The sequence below is a fragment of the Asterias amurensis genome, chromosome 4 (assembly GCF_032118995.1).
Source record: "Asterias amurensis chromosome 4, ASM3211899v1".
Taxonomy (NCBI): Eukaryota; Metazoa; Echinodermata; class Asteroidea; order Forcipulatida; family Asteriidae; genus Asterias; species Asterias amurensis.
In genome coordinates, this window is record NC_092651.1 from 25681408 (window position 1) to 25703482 (window position 22075).

At 38.2% G+C, this 22075-nt stretch overlaps 3 protein-coding genes across 8 annotated transcripts in view; 1 reads left to right on the forward strand and 2 right to left on the reverse strand.

Moving 5' to 3' along the window:
- LOC139936187 (uncharacterized) overlaps nucleotides 1-22075 on the forward strand; it is a 70765-nt gene that overhangs the window by 12481 nt on the left and 36209 nt on the right. The window lies entirely within an intron of this gene.
- On the reverse strand, nucleotides 26-11001 carry LOC139936190 (E3 ubiquitin-protein ligase TRIM56-like). Of its 5 annotated transcripts, XM_071930954.1 has the most exons (9): nucleotides 10671-11001; nucleotides 7788-8905; nucleotides 6413-6501; nucleotides 5956-6003; nucleotides 5531-5578; nucleotides 5133-5177; nucleotides 3186-3233; nucleotides 1913-2009; nucleotides 26-1173 (listed from the first exon to the last, which is right to left on the reverse strand). In XM_071930954.1, the coding sequence occupies exons 2-8, from the start codon at nucleotides 8875-8877 to the stop codon at nucleotides 1914-1916; spliced, it is 1464 nt and encodes a 487-aa protein (XP_071787055.1). In that variant the 5' UTR covers nucleotides 8878-8905; nucleotides 10671-11001; the 3' UTR covers nucleotides 26-1173; nucleotide 1913. The 5 variants fall into 5 exon arrangements, with proteins under 5 accessions (XP_071787055.1, XP_071787057.1, XP_071787058.1 ...); XM_071930956.1 differs by lacking the exon at nucleotides 5956-6003; XM_071930957.1 differs by lacking the exon at nucleotides 3186-3233.
- On the reverse strand, nucleotides 13816-19898 carry LOC139936299 (uncharacterized). 2 transcript variants are annotated; one of them, XM_071931087.1, is made up of 4 exons: nucleotides 19798-19898; nucleotides 17773-18569; nucleotides 17362-17471; nucleotides 13816-16649 (listed from the first exon to the last, which is right to left on the reverse strand). In XM_071931087.1, the coding sequence occupies exons 2-4, from the start codon at nucleotides 18479-18481 to the stop codon at nucleotides 16530-16532; spliced, it is 939 nt and encodes a 312-aa protein (XP_071787188.1). In that variant the 5' UTR covers nucleotides 18482-18569; nucleotides 19798-19898; the 3' UTR covers nucleotides 13816-16529. The 2 variants fall into 2 exon arrangements, with proteins under 2 accessions (XP_071787188.1, XP_071787189.1); XM_071931088.1 differs by lacking the exon at nucleotides 19798-19898 and adding an exon at nucleotides 19550-19630.

Genomic DNA, 22075 nt, shown 5'->3' on the forward strand with positions numbered 1-22075 from the left:
TAAAGTACAATAATCTGACAAATTCTTGGCTCATCTGCAGCTTGGTTCTTACTTCTTGCGAATGCGAAGTGAATTTTGAAGTCACATGGCTGTTTTTCGCAGGAGTTGAACACAGTTCAACAACACAGTTGAACTGTTGCAATTTTGTTTTCCTTCGAATTTGTGATGTCAAAATTTATATCCCATTTGCAGGAAGTTCGGACCGGGCCTTAAAAATGCATGCAGAGAACATTGGTAAAGGTCGGTGACCAGTATCTGCTTTTTATGTGACCCAACATTCTACATAAATAACAAACAGTGTAACAGTTTAAGTTGAATTGGTCATCAGAGTTTCAAGAAAATAGTGACAAAACAGTTGTGTATGTTTTAACTGTATTTCTGACTCATTCCTAAATTAGTCTTTTTGGTGATTTTATCCCTCTGCCACTAAAATAAACTATTTTAACAAATTCTTGGCTCATCTAACGCATGCGGAGAACATTGGTAATGGCCAATGAATAGTATCTGCTTTTATGTGACCCAACATAGGACTGGGTGACTAGTGCGACTAGTGTTTTCAACCACTCAATGCGGAGAACATTGGTAATGGCCAATGAATGCGGAGAACATTGGTAATGGCCAATGAATAGTATCTGCTTTTATTAGACCCAACATAGGACTGGGTGACTAGTGCGACTAGTGTTTTCAACCACTCAATGCGGAGAACATTGGTAATGGCCAATGAATGCGGAGAACATTGGTAATGGCCAATGAATAGTATCTGCTTTTATTAGACCCAACATAGGACTGGGTGACTAGTGCGACTAGTGTTTTCAACCACTCAATTAATTGTGCTGCCATGACTACTACACAAATACTTGCAACTATTTCAAAAATAGTCTCCACTACCTGTTTGGTGAACCAATTGTGTCGCTCATGTCTATTCAGGACAACATAGTTTATACAATCCGACATCAGTGACACATCCTTCAATTCTGTTAGCGTAAATTTTACTTTGTGGATTTCACATGCGACAAAAATTATACAGCAATGTCTAATTTAAGCATGTTTAATTTTAGAACTTTGATTTGAATTTGGTAAATATATCCTTTTGCACTTTTGTGCAATTTTGAATAACACACCTGGCTACTTAGTCTTCACTACGTGCAACATCATCTGTACAACGGTGATATTCTACAGAAATAGAAGACACAAGAAAGAAACACTTAATAAAGTCTGTGTGCTTTGCTTTAGCCCTACCTACATTGTGATGGTAAGCACTGTATTATGTGCTTTCTAAATCTGGCAAAATATTTAAATGCATCATGAGTTGGGTTTGACCCTCTACATTCTGGCGTAGATTTCAAAACTACTAGACTACTGAACTGGTGAAAGAGGCCAGTTGGCATTCCTTATTTCACACGTTACTGTAAGCCTTCCCAAAGAAAAATATTGTAAGGGGGTTCACATCCAATCTTGGTAGTCTAACAAGGGGGTTCCCATTTGACATTGGGTTCACATCCAATAAGTGGTATTTACATCCAACAAGTGGTTTTATGTTAAACACGAGGTTCTTATCCAACTAGAGGGCACACATCAAACAAGGGGTTCACATTCCAACAAGGGGTTCACATTCCAACAAGGGGTTCACATCCAACAAGGGGTTCACATCCAACAAGGGGCTCACATCCAGCAAGGGGGAGGGGGTGGGGCTGGGTTCACATCCAACAAGGGGTGTTGAAATCCAACAAGGGGGTTCACATCCAACAAGGGTTTCACATCCAACAAGGGGTTTGCATCCAACATGAGGGTTCACAATTGATAATAGATTAGAACCAAGTCGCTGTTGTCGAGAAGCTCAATAGCTTAGGACATATTCTAAGACATTTTGTGATCTGAATTCTCAGTTCCAAGCAATATATGGGTTACTTACTCTAGTAGCCCGGTAGAGGTCCTCCTCCTCCAATGACTCTCCTCCATCCCCTTTTGTCAACCTTCTTCTTGTGAGGCACAAATATGTCTTCGTCATTCTGTTCAGGACGACAAAAAAGTTAAGCGTTCCTAAGCTCTAAAAAAGTTGTAATCAATCGGCAATCAATGCAGGACCAGCACTCCAGCAGCCCATTTGATAAAAGTAGAATTATCTGCTTTATTTAAGAGCGGCCTCTAGCACAGTTTCCCTTTACTGCTTACTTTTACTGTAACTTGGCTATGGTGCCTTATAATCGATCTTTTAAGGAAGCAAGTGGTCAAGTGGTTAGACTGCATGACTTGCAATCACAAGGTTGTGGGTTCGAATCCCTCAGCTTACCGCTGATTTCAAAATGACTAGAATAAATATTGTTGACTAGTTAATGAATCACAATTTCATAATCATAGACGTTAAACCAATGTTTGTGAGAGAGATTGGCTGTTGCCAGCTTGGTGTTTATATTCCCTTGTGGGAGTTAGCCGAGTTCCCTTGATGGGAAGATCATTCAAACAAACAAACAAACAAACAAACAAACAAACAAACAAACAAACAAGCTAGGGTTTCAAGGATATACAGGCACGATAAAGTTAAAGTCTTCTTTGTGCAAATCCATTTGTTAACAATGGCTGAACACATCTGTCAATGAGATTTGTTTATATGTTGAACTTCCTTTAATGCCTTTGTAAAACTTTTTATATTTATTTTATATTGATTTTTGTAAATTTATTTGTTTAACCTTAGATAAAGACTCTGGTTGTAACATCAGGTCATCAACTCATTGTTGCATTTATACCATATGTCTTTTTTTTTAGTTGGTAAGCAGTTTGCAACAGCTTATTCTGTTTACACATTTATTTGATTGTTATCACTAAAAATAATTGTTAGCATGAAAAGTTACTTGGTAACAAGCAATAGAGAGCTGTTGATAGTATACAACATTGTGAGAAATGGCTCCCTCTGAAGTAATGTGGTTTTTGAGAAAGAGTTAATTTCTCACTCAAATATTAATAGACCTCAGGCCTGAAGCCTTTTACAAGGCATCTGAAATTTTTTCAACAAGTTTTTTGTTCTTTCATTATTCTTTTGCAACTTTGATGACCAATTGAGTCCAAATTTTCAGAGTTTTTTGTATGCATGTTGGGATACACCAAGTGAGAACACTGGTCTTTGATAATTACCAAAGGTGATCAGTGCCCTTAAGACAGTTCTAAGCTGCAATTAATTTTCACAGTACCTGGACAGGAGTGATCGCAGCCTCATCTTCAATTTTTGGGTTGATAACCTTCAGAGAAAGATTAAACAAAAAAAGTTGTTCTTATATATTAAGAGACATGGTAAGGAGCCCAGTCCTCCATTTAAAGGCAGTGGACACTATTGGTAATTACTCAAAATAATTATTAGCATAAAACCTTACTTGGTAACGAGTAACGGGGACCTGTTGATAGTATACAACATTGTGAGAAACGGCTCCCTGTGAAGTGCCGTAGTTTTCGAGAAAGAAGTAATTTTCCACAAATTTGATTTCGAGACCTCATCAGATTTAGAATTTGAGGTCTCGAAATCAACCATCTAACCGCACACAAATTCGTGTGACAAGTGTGTTTTTTCTGTCAGTATTATCTCGCAACTTTGACGACCAATTGAGCTTAAATTTGTACAGGTTTGTTATTTTATGCATATGTTGAGATACACCAAATGAGAAGACTGGTCTTTGACAAATACCAATAGTGTCCACTGTCTTTAAAAAGGACGAGCAGTCGCCAAAATACATCAATGGGAAAAGTGTATGAAATTTGTTCAACAAGTTTTTTTTTCTTTCATTATTCTTTTCAAACCTATGTTGTTAAACAATTATTTTTCATTGTTGTAATAATTTCTTGTGACTGCTGTTTGATATTTTTGTTTTTTTTGTTGTTTTTTTTGTCTTTTGATACTGTGGAAATAAAATGAACCTTGAACCTTGAACCTTGATGGCGTCTGATAGGTAAAATAGTCTCCTGACTTACATGTATTACTTCAATGCAACAGCACATTTACTACAAAACAGCATACAATACAAAATAGCACATTCACTAAAAGTTAAAGGTCACAAAAGGTCAGTACAACACCAGGCTGGCTACACACACACACACCAGTACAAGTGACAATATTTCTGGAATAAAATGAGGGTTTGAATACAAGATAATACTAACAGGGCGCTCTATTCCTCCGCAGGGAGTAGTATTTGGAGCATGGTAAGAGCCATGCCCCATATAAGATAGAGAGAAATGTCCATCAAAACAAATGTGCTCCCTCTTGCTCATAATGATGGAAAGGTTGCTGTTTTAACAAGTATATATCTGAATCTAAAAATGTCCACTGTATGGTTTGTAAGCTTTGAAAAAGTTCAGGTAATAATAAATAATAATACTAATAATGGACGCTTAATAAAGCGCCGGTATCCGCCGCAAGTGGCACTCATGGCGCTACTCTACAAAGGAACAACAAGCAATGAAAGTAGCAAACAACAAAATAAGAAAATAAACTTAACAAAAAGCTTCTCTATGAAAATGAGTTTTTAAACTGTTCTTGAATGTGTTGAGTGATTGGGAGAGTTTCACAGTGTCCGGGAGGGAGTTCAAAAGCTTTGGTGCTGCTCTCTGAAAACTTCTCTCCCCCCATACATGTTTAGTTTTTTTTCCTGGAGGAGTTTGTGTTTTGTAGACCGTAAGCCACGATGTACTGGGGTTTATATCTGCACAAGATCACTTGGGATGGTCTTGCACATTTCTTGGTCTTGCACATTTCGTGAGAGATAACATCTAGTTCTTGTATAGCACATTTCGCAATAACTGTCTCAATGCACCTGACATTAGTGCCCTGGTCATTGGGCCAATAACATTCCTTAAATCTTTCTCAGCTCCCTGGGGAGTCTACAACCTGGGTAACCATAGCACTCCAAAGGCTTTTTCAAACACAATATCAACCTCTACCCTCGCTGGTACCAGTTTATAACCCTGGGTGAATAGCAAATATAGTAAAGTGTTTTGCTCAAAGACCGGGATTAGAACTCACGCTCCCATGACTTAACCATAAGAAGTTGAAATCGATGCTCTTAACCAATCGACCGTGACACCATACTCCAAAATTAAAATGACACCATAATTAAAATTAAATGAGCTGTTACAAAATGTCACTGTACCTGAGGAGTGATTGCAGCCTCACCCTCGGTGACTTGAACTTCGACCTTCAAGATAAAGAGTAAACAAGAAAACAGTATAGAAATATTTACTGCTATGCAGGGCCAGTTAAAGGAACACTATGCTTTGGATCGGACGAGCTGGTCTATATAAAGCGTTTGTAACCATTTAAAAAAAATGCATATGGTTGGAAAGATGTTTTAAAAGTAGAATATAATGATCCACACAAGTTTTCCTTGAAATTGCGTGGTTTTCCTTTTACTGTACAAACTAACACGGTCGGCCATTAATGGGAGTCAAAAATTTGACTCCCATAAATTCTTCGTTAGAAACAATTGAGACCCCAAATGATATCTAGGTTATATATAGAGGCCATTACTGCAATAAAATGTCACCGTACCTCAACAGGGGTGATCGCAGCCTCATCCTCTGTGACTTGAACTCTGGCCTTCAAGATAAAAAGTAACAAATAGTTCTTTGAAATAATGGATAAGATTTTGTATATAGAGGTATATGAATATGTGCATATATGGCTCAGGAATTCCTTGCACCTTTAATTCAAATCTGAGTTCTTCTTAAAAGGACCACAACCAACAAATTACATTTGATTTTCAGGCCTACAACATACTTTGTGCCTTTAGTTTAATATTATACTTTCATACTTCATTGATAGCCCCTGTTCAACATTTATTTATAAAGATGTCTAAAGATTAAAAAAAAAAATACAATAATAATATTGATTAAAAACTGCTTATTGAGACCCCAAATGATATTTAGGTTAAAGAGGTCATGACCTCGCTGTACTGCAATAAAATGTCACCGTACCGCAACAGGGGTGATCGCAGCTTCATCCTCTGTGACTTGAACTCTGGCCTTCAAGATAAAAAGTAACAAATAGTTCTTTGAAATAATGGATAAGATTTTGTATATAGAGGTATATGAATATGTGCATATATGGCTCATTCTTTGCAACTTCAGTCGAGTTGAGTAAGAGTGTTTTACAATAATCACACATTTACTTTACTTTGGTAGAATACTGTGTCTAGGTGTTTTTAAAAATCATTTCTTTGTTTTTGATAATGCTACCGGTATTTGCTTAAAATGTTCTCCATTTGAATTTGAGTTGAAACAGAGCCACGTAATTATCACCTCTTACATGCTGTATATATTTATTTATTTTTATTGTGAAGAAATTACAGACTTGTTTCTAAAATAGAAGACAACATGGCTGTAGTCAAATTGTCATGCGCTATTTCTGATTGATTTTTTAACAGTACTATACCTCATTTGGGGCCGCCTTTTGGCCCGAATTACTGTAAATCCTCGGCCGAGGTTGAAGTGGTGGTCGCTTCTTAACGCCATTAAAAAAATCTGTTAAAAACCAAACAGATATTTGAGTTGAAGAAATAAAAACTTTACCAGAGTGGGATTTGAACCAATGACCTCCGGGTAACAATGTGCCTGCACTCTACCAACTGAGCTGTCTAGCCCTATGTTGGCGGTCGTCCCTTGACTACAATTAGGGCACTGTTTGAACTTTTGATGTCATGAGAAAGGTCTTTACAAATGTAAGACAGGTTTGTAAAATAGAAAGGAAGAACTATAAAAAGAAAACAGGACGAAATAAACAGTGACAGAGATACTTACAACCATCCTAGAAATACTACATGTACATGTATATCAAAGCAAGACCAATTTTAGTGGTGGTCTTTAAACCCAATTTAGTCCACCAAGGGCTAGCAGTTCAACAAAATTATTCATGTTTAGAAATGGGGCCATCATTGCTGAAGTGTAATCTTGGGGAAATCTGTTCTGGGCAGCACAGTGTATTTTGCTCAGAGTGCTGGGCAAAATTTGTTAGTTCTGGGCAGGCCCACGCGGCACCGCCCACCAGGGGCTACAACACTGGAACTCATAATGAGCGCACCGAACACTGTTTCTAATCAGCAGAGTGTTGGTTTGAGTCCTGATTCTGACACTTCTTGAGCATAATTTTCAACATGATTGCTTTGTACTTTGAATGGACACGAACCTTAGGCCCCATGTATTAGGATTGATGGAAGAGTAGTGGATAATCCCGGTGTTTTTGGTTCACATAGCAAGCACCCTTGATATTGTTCGGCTTGTGAGCTACAGTGCTTAAATTCACTTATACGGGGCATCCTTGGTTTCATTATCAGAAATTTACAATACAAATAATACTATATGGGGTGTCATGGCCTAGCAGTTAAGAGCACCGGACTTGAGCTCTGGTGTTCTGATCAGCAGAGTGTGGGTTGGATTCCCAGTCGTGACATGTGTCCTTATGCAAGACACTTTTCCATGATGCTTCGTCCTTCGGATGGGACGTAAAGCCATTGGTCTAGTGTGTTCTGTAAACAAGGCATGTACATAAACCCAGTGCACTAATCATAAAGAGAAGAGGTTCCCCCCCCCCGGTATTCCTGTTTTGAATGGCTGCATATTGCGCAACAGCATCTTCTAAATGGTGTTAAGTAAAAGGAGTAGGTCTCATAGTTTAAACGTAGTTCCACAAACCTTGCAGGATAATGGTCAATGTTCAAGCGCCTTGAGGGTCACTAAGTGATGGATATGAGCGCTATATACAATGTAAGAAGCCACTATTACTATTCAATCAAAGTACAAACTTGACTCACCAAGATCTGCCTGTGTGAAGGTTCCACTCTGTTTGAAATCTTCACTTGTCATACATCGAACTGGATCAGGAATGCTCCATCCTTCTGCAACTTCTAAGTCATGCAAAATGCTATCTTTCATCTTAAGCAGGTCAAAGGGGATAATTTTGAAAGTATCATTCTTCACCCTGTCCAGCGTTTCCTTTGTATGCCTTGTATTTTTATCAAGTTGTGTCAGATGGTCTGCAATCTGCTTCTCCTTCTTGGCTGAGATTTCTAAAAGCTGATCTTTAAGACGACGCTCGTTCTCACGGATTCTCGCCACGTCTTCATCGGCTTTTTGAGTGATAGCCGTTTGTTTTTCCGAAACCATCTTGCTATGCTTGTTGCGCGACTGCAAAGCTACGTCTTTTGCAGCCTCGCATTTCTTCAACTTTTCCTCAACCTTTTTGAGAAGATGAGATATTATTTCTTCAAATTCAGTGCTGGCGTCTGGTATATCTCGTACTATATGTGCCCGATGATCAACAGCTGCACAAGCAATGCATATCAATGTGCTACAAGTGGCGCAGTACAAAATCAGGTCTTGTTGGTCGTGTTTCTTGCACTTGGGAATCTCCTTCCTGTAGCGACTTACGTAAGTCGCTTTTCCGGACCACAGGTCATCGATCGTCACCACTTCATGGGCGTTGGTTTTCCTCATACGCTTGTGGCTTGCATGGCATTCTTGGCAAAGATTCTCGTTGCAATCACTGCATCTAAAGATGGCTTGTTTTCTCTCGACGCACAACTCGCAAGTGATCCTGGATCTTTGTCTCTGGAGGAGGATCTTTGTCTGGTTGACTTCATCCACCAGGGCCTTCAGCGTAAAGTTGCTGTCCAAGCCAGCAATCCCTGCTTTTGGAATGACCGTGTCTTGACGACAGTCGGGGCAGCAGATGACGGTAAGGGCTTTCCCTTGGGCTTCCACCATGGCTTCAAGACATTTTTTGCAGAAATTATGACGACACTTGAGGAGTTTAGGGTCGGTGAATCTCTCTATGCAGATTGAGCAATCCAGGTGACCACGACTTATTACATCCAACACGTCCTCAGGAGTAAAATCTGCCATCTTGCTTCAGCTACTGTTTACTTTTGTACTGTTTCAATTTAAGAACAAAAAAAACCTTATATTTTCATTGGAGATGAAATGTAGTACCACTGCTAAAATATAGGATTTGAACTGTAACTATAGCTACCGCGCAATCACAGTAGTCTAGTTGGTATGACACTGCTCTAAAGTTGAAAAGGTTGTGGGTTTGAATCCCACCCGAGTATTGTGCCTGTTTTATTTTTATTTTTACAGAACTCGTGATAGTACTGAGTATACAGTGCTTACACACATCGGGTTTATGGGTAAAAACCAAATTGAATATTCTTTATTCCGTATGCAAATTTAGTATCTATTCACTTTTTAAAAAGTTGTTAAAGGCAGTGGACACTATTGGTAATTACTCAAAATAATTTTTAGCTTTTAGGGGAGAGGTTGATAGTATACAAATATTGACTGCTTCGAGTGCTATGGTTAAAACTATGACTCCCGAGGTGATCCCCGGAGCGTTCTATTTTCCCGAGGCGAAGCCGAGGGAAAATAGAACGCTACGGGGATCACCGAGGGAGTCATAGTTTTTAACCATTGCACGAGTAAAAGCAGTCAATATTTGTTTTATAACACCCCAAACATTTCTAAATACTGTACTATTATTATTAAGTTACAGACCTGAATGCTACAATCCACGGACGACGCGAATACAGATTGCAAACACTTTTGCTGAATGTGTTGCATGTCGTGTCGTGCAATCCGAAATGGTTACAGACTATTAATTTATCATCCTCGTACACGCAACGGACGTCTGGGTACTGCACGCCGTGTGCTAGTCTGTCGGACTAGCGCACGGCGCCATGTGCTAGTCTTCGGACTAGCGCATGGCAAACCGACGGCCGTCGTGTAGCAAAACTAAGACATGTCATGTGACGCGCTCTAAACCAATGAGCAGGCAGAATCTTTGCAAGGGGTGTTATAATGTAAAACATTGTGAGAAACAGCTCCCTCTGAAGTAGCTTAGTTTTCGAGAAAGAAGTTATTTTCCACGAATTTGATTTTGAGACCTCAGGTTTAGAACTTGAGGTCTCGAAATCAAGCATCAGAAAGCACACAACTTTGTGTGACAAGGGTGTTTTTTTCCCCCATTATTATCTTGCAACTTCGATGACCGATTGAGCTGAAATTTTCACAGGTTTGTTATTTTATGCATATAATGTTGAGATACACCAAGTGAGAAGACTAGTCTTTGACAATTATCAATAGCGTCCACTGTCTTTAAGTTTAGCTTTATCTGTTTAGATTTCAAGCTGCTCTTGTTACAGCTAAACAAACAAAAAACAGGCTATGTGAAAGTGCACTAGACAGTTGTCTATTCAAAGTCCAAGTTCAACAAAAACAAAATTTAAACATTAATATTTTATTTGGAAGTTGTCCTAAATAATAACCTAATTTACTGTTGAGGAAGGTTCATTTCAACATCAATCAGGTAGAGTGTCCGTAAAGAGGATTTTAGCTCAAAATGTTTTGCTTAAAGCCATTATACACTTTCGGTACAGAAAAAGAAAAAAAAATTCACAGATTTACAGATAATTTAAAGGGTTTACAGAAGGTAACTGTGAAAGACTTCTCTGGAAATATTCTTCCATGAAATGCTTTACTTTATTTTAAACACATGTCATGACACGACGAAACATGCAGAAACAAGGGTGGGTTTCCCGTTATTTTTCTCCCGCCTCGATGACCGATTGAGCCTAAATTTTTAAGTGTGGGCCTTGGACAGTACTGTTTACCGAAAGTGTCAAATGGCTTTAAGTTCTTACCTTTCGTTGCTTTACACAGCTGACACACAATGTGGCATTACCAGAAAAGGGAACAAATTATGTTTGAGGAAAGGACCAAGTTCTGCTTGCTGTGGTGTCCATTCAGATAATGCATTCAACCAAGTTGTCCTTAATATAGCTGTTTCGCAATACTTTTCTAAAGAAAACATACCTCCGGGGAAAAACCTGGGGGTTTCCCCCGATAAGACACTCTACTGTTCGTTATCATAATACATCTTTGTGATTGATGTTTATATCATATAAAGAATTTAGGGAACTGGTTTCTGTTTATGTATAGTACCCGTTGAGTCCTCAGGGAGACCAAATGTAAAGGAACAATACAGAATTGGGTTTTTGCCAACAAAACAGTTGCTGGCAGTTTAAAGTCACCTGGAAGTGGTATTTGTCAAAATAAAGCTTTTGTCACTAAAATTTGTGTTTTGATAAGTGGAATATGAATTTAAACAATTAACTAAGGTTTAAAAAAATTAGTTTCCATGTTATTTACAAATTTGAAAATATGCCGACCCGAAAGGGCGCTGTTCGTGACGTCAATCAAGGCGCGATGAATCGCATGCAGTACCAACACAAGATAGTGACGCTTGGCGCAAGCTAAAAACATGCCCTCTAAGTTGAAATAATACCTGATTTTTTTTCATGTTAGGCAAATGCTCCTTTAGGTTCGTTATGTCTTTCAGGTACCTTCTTCGACTTCCCCACAAGCTGAAAAAACTGTTGAGATGGCGTCATGTTAGAAAAGAACTTTTCTCTTCATGTCAAAATGTGTACTGTATTCCGGATTCTCGAAGCACGACAGCTCGAAGTGTTTGCTGCACAGCGCTGGAAAAGACGTCGGACCAGACCACTTTGCAAACTGACCCCATCTTTAGTTGTTTTGCTGCATCCAGCAGCTATACAATGGTCGACATTGTCGGGGAAAATGCAAGCAAATTCCTTTTTTGAAACGTAAAACTCACGACTAGGACTTTAATGTACGTGCACGTACGTGTGCTCGATGTTCGAACGAGGCAAAGTCTGCCTTGATTGACGTCACAAAAGGGGTAGGCGGAGTCACCCCCCACACAACTTTATTTATTTTTTTAAACATATAACTCGTTAAAAACAATTTCTCAAATTTTTGTTTTATTGTTCAGAAACATATACTTTAATGTTTGAAAAAAAAATGTATATTTCCAGGTGACTTTAAGCACTTGTATGTAATCATATGTGACCATATTACATAAACTGAAAACATGCAGAAGTTTGAGACCCATCTGGGTCACTGATTAAAAACCGAATACACATTTTGCATGACATTGGTTAAAACAAAAAAATGAATAAAACGCTCACTGAGCGATAAACTCAAAATGGGATATTAGTTTTATTTGTTTCTCATCAAATATGACATTTCAGACAGAAATATTTCAAGGGATGTTTTCTACTATTATCATCATTAGACTGTTTAAGTTTTATGTAAATATGTGATCTCAAGTAAGTTTTTTTTCTTACCAGTTCTGTCATGGTCCTTAAACTGTTGAATGTTTGTCACGATTGCTCATGTTTATGCAATTTGACCTTGTGGGTTGTTGTACATTGCCTTTATATACAAGAATGTCAGAAAAATATTCACAAAAGCTGTTAAAATGGGAGAGCTATCTGAAAAAAAACCTTCACTGTACTTTTATTTGAACATAAAAAACAAATTCTAGGCTTAATTTTTCAGAGTGATTTCTGGGGGTACATTTTGAGTGATTTTTGCCCTGTTGGGTTATTTTGAACTTTCTATATTGTCTGCATATAAATGTGACAAATGTACAATAATAAATCAAACTGACTGGATAAGTTTAACAGAAAAAATTGTATGGTTTAGGGTCTCCACCTCACACTTGAAGAAAATTCAGGGTTTTATTTGCAAACAGTATCGGAAACAATGATTTAAAAACTAGTTAACCTCAAACACTGTTTTCTCCAAACATGAAAGTTTGGCTGCAGTGGCTAGCTCCAATTCGCCCTTCGTGAAAACCATGACGATTGTCTTCCATAGTGTATACTTCATACTCAACAGAATTATCAGCTCCTATAAATCAATATTGGAGCATAGTTTGTTTTGTTACTACACTGTGAGGCACTAAAAGCTGGGTGTAATTCCTGCATTCTTTACAACTTCGTTACTGACAGATTTCATCAGATTTTGGCCTGGATTGGCATCAATGAAATCTTTTCTTTATTTAGTTTAGTTGATCGATGCAGCGATCAGGACGTTTCATACGCCTTCTGACTGGTACCCCAGAAAAAAGAGACACTGACAAGGAGCAACTGCCAACATTATAGGGCTAGCTAGCTCAGTTGGTAGAGTGTGGTTATGTTAATCTGAAGGTTGTCCATTCAAATTCTGCTCCAGTCAAATTTTCTTTCATTAACCCAACTTTTTAAAATAAAATATTTTAGTGTTTGATTTCTCTTTTCTCTTTGTGTCATGTATTGACCCATTTCATCTGACGTCATCATCAGAAAAATCTTGAATGCGCCATACTGGTGGGCAATTTCACTGTGCGTTTTTATATATAACTCTATGCTGCGCGTTCTGCAGTAAAGTGTGCATTTTAGGCGATGTGGCGTTAATACACGTAAACCTAACTGCCCACCAACATGGTGAGCGTGGCATCAGTCGCCGCGTGTGACGCGCGTGCAAGGGGTCAATACATTGTATGCAAAATAATGAGTACTAATACTTCTGACTGAAGAGTCTGTTTTAAGGTATGACCTTTGTTCTTTGTCTCCCCCTGGGCCATTGTGTTGTGTGACCATGGGGATATTGTTCAGTCACTATAGCAATTAGTATGACATGGTTGGCTTGTGCGTTAAGCGCTCGCCTCTCACCAAGGTGACCCTGGTTCGAAACCCGGCCAGGGCCATATGTGAGTTGAGTTCTGCGTTGATTCTCTGCTGTGCCACAGGGGTTTTCCAGACCATCTGTTTTCTTCCCTCGGGAAATATCAAACGCTTTTGATCTCTGGCTGTGCTCCGTGGTCATCATGGGTTGATGTGGCTGGCTGCCAAAAGCGCCCTTGCATGCCATCTTCTCAAATACCTTGTAGCCGCGTCCTTCTCAATTCAGTTCTTAGCTGCGAGTAAGGATGATTAGCCTCCCAAATTATTAAAAAAATAATTTTAAAACAAATAATAAAAAATAGGCACAGGGAAACTGGCTTTGAAGTTCTCTGTATTTTTAATTTTTGTAAAGTTGTAATCTAGTGAACTGAGTGTTTCAAGGTTCAAGGTTTATACATTTTCCACAGTATAAAAAAGCAAAATGCAATATTAATCAAAAGAAGTCATTAAAACTTGGGAAGTATTTGTTTAACAGCATGGGTTTGAAAACAATGCTGCAGGGATCCATTTAAAGGGAATGTATACATTTGGTAATCACTCTACAGCTTAATGTCAATAAAAACTTTTGGTGAGACGCCTACAGCAGCGATTGACAGTATAAAGCATTTGAGAAACATTTCAAAACAAAGTAATCTGGTTCTATAAAAAAGATACATGCATTTATGCAATTAAATTATGAATCTGAGAAAAATTGCCGCGTAATGTTTCGTAGATTATGTGTTCCAATTACGGATTATTAATCTTGCACATGTATATCACTCAGCAATATCTTAAAGATAATAACCATTTATGCAATAAAATATGAATCTGAGAAAAAATTACCGCGTAATGTTTCGTAAGTGATGTATTCCAATTACGGATTATTCTTCCTGCATATGTATATCACTCCGGGTTTTCAGCAATATCTTAAAAACGTGACCACCTTTTTGAAATTAAATGTTCACTTGTTAGTTTGATTGTATCCATCAACATTTATATATAGGATCCGTTCCAAATAACATTGTTATACCTCTGTACAAATTGTGAAGTTTGATTGGTCGAGAACCAATCACGTGCGTTGCAACAAATACGCATGTTACATGGCTCAACAGGCCGGGTAACATGAAAAGTGATATGTACACTGGTGTACATCACCTTGATCGTTCCAAGCGTTGGTCGATTTCCAGCGCTGTGTATGAAACAACTGCGAGTTCGAGGGAATTGTTTCTTATTCGTCTGCTTATTAAACAATGAATAGTCCGTCGTAATAATGTTTGAAGGTGACAACAGAACTTCGAGAAGAGAAATAACAGTTTACAAAGGTATAACGAAACAATTGTTGCACGCTGTGACTGGGGTCCATGGGTTTTGTACACCCTTGAGGGGAAATGGCACCCTCGGCTTCGCCTCGGGTTCCATTTTCTCCCTCGAGTTTACAAAACGCCATGGACCCCGTCACAGCGTGCAACAATTGTACAATGGTGTACTTTGCCTTTAAGTTTACTATAAAGTCCAGACTTCATGGTTGATTTTGTTCAAGGGCACATCATGACAATAAACAAATACCAGTAAGATTACAGTAAAACAATAAAGTTACATACCAGTAAAAATAATAAAATTTAAATCAAGACTAAAGGCACTGTTGGACACTATTGGTAACTACTAAAATTTATTGTTAGCTTAACAGCTTACTTGGTAACAAGCAATGTTGATAGTATAAAACATTGCGAGAAAGGGCTCCCTCTGAAGTAATGTAGTTTTAGAGAAAGAGGTAATTTCTCACTCCAATATTAAAAGACTTCATGCCTGAGGCCTTTTTAGGCATCTGAAAGCACACAAACCTATACAACAAGGGTCTTTGTCATTCATTATACCCTTGCTCTTTCAACGACCAATGAGTCAAATTCACGGATTTGTGATTTTATGCATGTTTTTTGGGATACACCAGTGTAAATACTGGTCTTTAAAGACCACCACAATACAGTATAAAAAGATACAAGCATACATACAGTGTTTTTAAGTAAACGATGCTAAACCACTGGTTATCAAATTCGGTGCACATCAACAAATGCTTCCCCTAAAGGGGACCTTTAAAAATGAGATTTAAAAATACTTTAAAAATCTCCGCTTTACAAACTACTCCCCCAAAATTGCATCACACCTTTTACAATTCATTATAATAAAAACAACTTAAAAGGCAAGTAACAAGCTAAACAAACATCTTATTTTTTAAAGTTAATTTTTTGTTTAATACTATACTAATTGTAAAGAAAAATCATCTGTCACCATTTCCACTTTAGAATTTAGTTTTAAGACAGTTTCCAATTCCAATTGCATTTTCATAATCTACTTACATTAACTCAAAAAGGTCAAAGGTCAAATTTATAAACATAAAATGACAGCTACTTTGTTGCTGTATGCATAGCCATAGTGTCGTTAGCCCACTTTCATAGAGCTGTTTTAAAGCACAGAAATAAACAAATTTTGCTTCACCAAATTGAGAATATCGGACAAATGTTGTATAACATGTACCAGCCCAGGGTGATTTTGTGCTTAGTTTTGCAAAGCAGAACTTTTTAAAGCCAAATTTCTTCTTGAATTTGCGATCCAGGGCCCAATTTCATAAAGCTGTTTAGCAAAAAAAAATGCTTAGCAAATTTCTTTGCCAAGCAGAATTGTAACAACAGTTGCAACAATGTCAACTTCAATGGAATTTTGGCTGGTACCCAGTTTCTGCCAAACAAGATGTTTCTGTACTTAGCACATCTTTTGTGCTTTTATTCAATTGGCCCAATTTGTGGCTCGATTTCATAAAGCCTGTAAGTATAGCATTTATTTTGTACAGAAAAATCTTGCATAATAGCTGAAACAGGTTTCCAGGCAGAATTTTCAAAAGTTGTGTTGTCACTGGTTCTCAACTCATTTTTTGCGTCATAGCTTAAACATTTTCTAAGCACTGTTTTCTGCTTAACAGTTCTTAAGCACTGGTTAGGCAAGTTCAAGAAAACGTGGATAATAATGATGAGTTTCGCCTGCGTCCCATCGGACAGAAACTTCTTTCGTACTTGAGATTCCTACAATCTCACCTTCACGAGGCGGGATACCATCCTAGAAAAGTAAACAACAAAACAATTTTTATAAGAGATGTTAATTTGCATCTGGGATAAAGAATATTAATGTTGGTATTTACCAACATACCGATGTGTGTTAGCACTGTATACTCAGTACTTTCCCGAATCCTGTGAAAAAATATCACAGGCATGTTACTCGGGTGGGATTCGAACACAATTCTTATTTTTATATTTGTTTATTATTAGCCAAGGTTTAGTAAGGCCTACTGTTATATTTACAGATGGAAATTGGTAAATCAATTATTTATAGCGACCAAGCTAACAGATAAGCAATTGGCCATTTTTTGCTCTGTTCTCTCTGCTTTTGTTCCTGGTGGTATAACAAGTGCTGTTTGTTTCTTTTGTGGGGTTTGTTCTATGTTTGTTTCTCACTTGTTCTGTGTAGTGCTTTTTCTACAGGGCCCTCAGGGAGAGCAGTGTTATTACACTGATGGGGCTACCCTGTATAAATAATACTTAATAATAAGAATAAGTATAATAATGTTGGCTTTTGTTTATCGTAAATCAGGCATGTGGCGCTCCTTTAGTTAATATGCCACTGCATGCAAGATGTATCGGAAGGACCAAGCGATGTACAGTAATTATTTGTTTTGGGCTATTCTTATCACTGAACTAGTGTCTTTCTTATTGTATCAATAAGAGAGGAGGCAAAGGTCGGCCTGAATTCCCTGAAGCTAAATTCTTCCTACCTGGGGACCAAAAGGCCAATCCTTTCCTCGTACCACCCTTGTGCCAACGTTCATCATGATGTCATCCTTCTCTGAGTCAGTCATGCTTCGTTTTTTCTCAAACATCAGATCTAATTTGTGAAAATATTGAGGTTTATTTTGAATCATGAACGAAGAAATTCCATTTTTTGAAGGATTTTTGTTGAGCCCCTGAAAAAAAAAACCCCACAAAACCCAGAAGAGAACTTGAGTTTTGAGGTTAATTTTTATCATAATTTTGTTTTTTTCCATGAGTAATAGTGTTTTTTTGCATGAGTTATACCCGTTTATTGCGTGAGTAACAGTTGTTCCTTGAGTGAGTAACAATCGTCTTTGTGTGAGTAGCAATGGCTTATTGCGTGAGTGTCAATCGTTCCATTTAAATATACTCACAGATTTCATCATCATTGAAGGCTGAATTGTCTTTGAAATCTTGAAAATTCAAGCAGGAACATCCAGTTGGTTGGTCAACAGCCAGTGCATCGTGAAAGTCCTGCGTGTGGCTCTTTTGCTGTTCCAGCAGATCCGACTCCTCGACTTGCTTTCTTTCATTTGTCACCTTTTCAAGGTGTTGCTTGATCTTTTCTTCCTTTCTACGATTGACGATTATATGTTCCTCAAGTTGTTTGCCTCTTTCGTTGCAGAATTGTTCAACTTTTTCTTTGAGTTTTTTTTCCTGTTCACGAATTTCAGCAACTTTTCTGTCTGCGTCATCGGTGATGATTTTGTGTTTCTGCTGTATCATTTGTTTGTGTTTGTTGTGTAAGCTTTCCAGTAACTGACCATGATTAGCTAGGTTTTCTAGGCGGTGCCCAACATTTGTGACAAGTTCGGTAATTGCGTTCTTGCTTGATTCTATTGCCTGTGATAAATCATGGACTATGTGGGACTGGTGATCCTCAGTGGATGAAGTTTCGCAGTGGTCCTGGTCGGTGTGAACTTCACATTTTGGTGGCTCGATTGGAGCTGTTTTATGATCTTTTGTTTTCTTGCTGCGTAAGTGCGCGTTGTTACAGATTTCGCAAAGATATTCTGCACACTCTGGGCAGTAGATGACAGCTTCATCTTTCTCATCGCAGTTTCCACAAGTTATCGTAGACATAGCGATAATTGCTTGATGCGTAAGGTTGATTAATGAAAAAGTGTTTGGAAGGTTGCTACTTCCTGCCTCAGATGAAGTCGTTGCTTTCCTGCAGATGGGAAAAATAATTTTTTTTTTTTATAGGATTGACTTTCCTCATTCCTTCAAGACATCTCTGGTAGAAGTTAATGTGGCAAGTTAACTCTTTCAATGCAGAGGTCGCACATGTAGGATATATTTTATGTATTCTGAAATTTCCATGTACCCGTGTACAATCTTGGTTGTACTCAAAAAGTATTTTCCATCAGATTCATAACCCATAATATAATTGGTAATTGTCACAAGAGGGCGTTATCACTCAAGAAAGACATTTAATGACTTGTTCACAAGTCTAACAAAATATCAAAATACATGTATCTAACAATTTTAGCACAAGCAGCATTCTTTAAAAAATCTCATCAAATCCTCTGTGATCAACACAATTAATTTTAGACCAGAAGAATACAAGTTTGTGATGTTATACATTTGAAAAGAGCATAATCTGTGCTTTAAAGGCAGTGGATACTATTGGTAATTATCAAAGATTAGCCTTCACAGTTGGTGTATCTCAACATATGCATAAAATAACTAACCTGTGAAAATTTGAGCTCAATCGGTCATCAAAGTTGCGAGATAATAATGAAAGGAAAAAACACCCCTGTCACACGAAGTTGTGTGCATTTAGATGGTTGATTTCGAGACCTCAAGTTCTAAATCTGAGGTCTTGAAATCAAATTCGTGGAAAATTACTTCTTTCTTGAAAACTATGGCACTTCAGAGGGAGCCATTTCTCACAATATTTGAAACCATCAACCTCTCCCCATTACTCGTCACCAAGAAAGGTTTTATGGCAATAATTATTTTGATTAATTACCAATAGTGTCCACTGCCTATAATACTGTTCAAACCCCATGTTTATACCACTGTGAAATTTTTGATAAGAATGTTTTTAAATTTGGGTTGTCTATTGATGCCTTCACTAGGAAGGAATATAAAATTAGATTTATTTAAGCATTTAAATCCTAAAAAAGATATTTTTCAAAATTTCACCTGTGTTAGTCAGAAAAAAATCAAACACTTTCGATCTTGGCTGTGCTCTGTGGTCATAATGGGTTGATGTGGCTGGCAGCTGAATGCGCCCTTGCATGCCTGCTTCTCAAACACATTGAAGCAGCGTCCTTCGCAATTCAGCTCTTAGCTGCGAGTAAGGATGATTAGCCCCCCAAATTATTATTATTATTATTTCCGTCAAACGACTCAATTAGCTTGATCGCTTTACATACACTGATAGATTTTACCTTTCACTTGTGAAATGATCACCATGTAATAGCAGCAGTCGAGTCTAGATGAGAATGAATTAAAACGGATCATGTACATCATCATAATACCTGTGGAAAAGGGTGCGGCCGTGACGCTCAGTTTTTATCACATTCGTGGATGATGAAAATGCATCAGGCCAAACAAAAGAGAAGTTGAGTTTCTCGTTACTCTACCCAACCTAGAAAACCATAACCTACAATATTTCATGAACTTCAAATTATTAAAAAAAACACGCAAAACTTATGGTGACACCTGAGCCCATGTTCTGTTTATGTTATGATAGTAATAGTTCGAAAGCTACCCTACTCATTATAATAGTATTGATAATAGTGGCTCCTTCTATAGCGTGCAATCTGTCATACAGTGTGCAAGGTACGTGGAATTACGTTGAATTAAGACCCACTCCCATATTTTACTTTGTTTACTTTGGCTTGCGCTTCTGTTATAAGTATTAATTACACTGTGGCGTGACTTGCCCACTCCATGGTTACAATAAAGCCTCTGCAAACTCGCTATCCAGCCGCTGGGAATGTAGAGATTTGAATTTTGCGGTATAAAGACAAGATCTAAGATTAAGTGAAAGAGAGTTTCAGATGTGTGGTGCAGCTGAAGAAAAAGACCTGTCCCCCAGGATTGTCAAGACTTGGGTTCAATGAAGAAAACTATTGAAATGGATCGGAGATTCCTTGACGGAGTGTAAACTTGAAGTAGTTCTGAGATATAGTGGGGAACCTTGCTGTGGTACACTGGTACTATAAGGCAGTGCTGGGAGGGGGGGGGGCGGTGAGGCCTTGCTTGGGGGTTAGCTTCAGGGTATCTGTTATGAAGTACACCTCTAGTTCTTGCGTGTATCCCCTGTATCACGCCCTCTATAGTCCTGTGTACTCCCTCTCCCTCGTAGAGGCCGCAGGTATGCAAGCGCATGCTTCGGATTTGTTCCACTATATAATAGCCTATAACTGTATGCCTACTCAGGCCCCAAGACCTGACTCCAGCCTACTGCACCCACCATCCAGTACGTCGTCAGCCCACCCTTATATATTGGCCAATATTAAAGAAGGAAACATTTCGTGCCGTGGACCACCCTATATTTTGGTCAGTGTAATGGGAAACACAATTTTGTTTGGGTTTGGCCAAATCCAAGGGTAGTCTGATCCATCATTGGACTTGCATGACTGTAGATCATGCACCATTAAACACAGTTCTCTTTAAAGGCAGTGGACACTATTGGTAGTTACTCAAAATATTTATTAGCATAAAACCTTACTTGGTAACAAGTAATGGGGAGAGGTTGATAGTATAAAACACTGAGAAACGGCTAACTCTGAAGTAACGTAGTTTTCGAAAAAGAAGTAATTTTCCACGAATTTGATTTCGATACCTCAGAATTAGATGAGGTCTCGAAATCAACTTGCATCTGAAAGCACACAACTTCGTGTGACAAGGTTGTTGTTTCTTTCATTATTATCTCGCAACTTCGACGACCAATTGAGCTCAAATTTTCACAGGTGTGTTGTTTTATGTATATGTTGAGATACACCAAGTGAGAAGACTGGTCTTTGACAATTACCAATAGTGTCCACTGTCTTTAAAAATGTATGGGATCTAATTTGCATATTGATCAAACACCTTGGTTATACACTGGTAGAACAATTTTTTCATTAGTGATTTTTTTTGAACTGGTAGAAGTCGGAGTGTGTGAAAACAACCTGTATGAGTGACTTTGGTTTTAAGAGGTGAAATCTCATCTCTGCAACCCATAACCCAGTACTGAAACTTCATGGAGGCAACAGAGGCAATTGCCTCCTCCATGCCCCCTGGTCATTGCCTTGGTGCCCTTGAAATGCTCAAGTAGAAATTTACAGTTTCTTCATAGGGTTCCCTGTGCTAAGTAGAAAATGTCTTGGTGCCCTTGCCCTTTTGAAAACAGGGCATACAGGCCTGAATTTACCTGTTTAATTGTACACTCAGGGCTCAACTCTTACACTGGGCCACTTTCCCAAGGCTAGTGATGTCAGTGGGTGCGTGGCGTGGGTGTGTGGCTTTTTTTTTCAAAATGTTTTACGTTATTATCAACATCAACAGCTGCAAATTGTTATGATAGTCACTCCCAACAAACATCCGGAACGCTTCTTCTGTAGAACAGTTTAAAGGACTTTTAAAAACACATCTGTTTAATCGTTCCATCTAATGTGTTTTTGATTCTAGTCTTTTTTTCTTTTGGGTTTTTGGTTGCATTATCCCTAGCGCTTTGCA

Bases quoted from the DNA above. Each gene is read 5' to 3' on its own strand.
- LOC139936190 (XM_071930954.1), bottom strand. From the start codon at position 8,877: ATGGCAGATTTTACTCCTGAGGACGTGTTGGATGTAATAAGTCGTGGT. The intron at 6,004-6,412 runs GTATAGTACTGT...TTTATCTTGAAG, and splicing joins AAAAGGCGGCCCCAAATGAG to GCCAGAGTTCAAGTCACAGA. The intron at 3,234-5,132 runs GTACAGTGACAT...CTTTCTCTGAAG, and splicing joins AGGCTGCAATCACTCCTCAG to GTTATCAACCCAAAAATTGA.
- LOC139936299 (XM_071931087.1), bottom strand. From the start codon at position 18,481: ATGTCTACGATAACTTGTGGAAACTGCGATGAGAAAGATGAAGCTGTC. The intron at 17,472-17,772 runs GTGAGTATATTT...TTCACAAATTAG, and splicing joins CTTCAATGATGATGAAATCT to ATCTGATGTTTGAGAAAAAA. The intron at 16,650-17,361 runs GTAGGAAGAATT...TTACTTTTCTAG, and splicing joins ATTGGCCTTTTGGTCCCCAG to GATGGTATCCCGCCTCGTGA.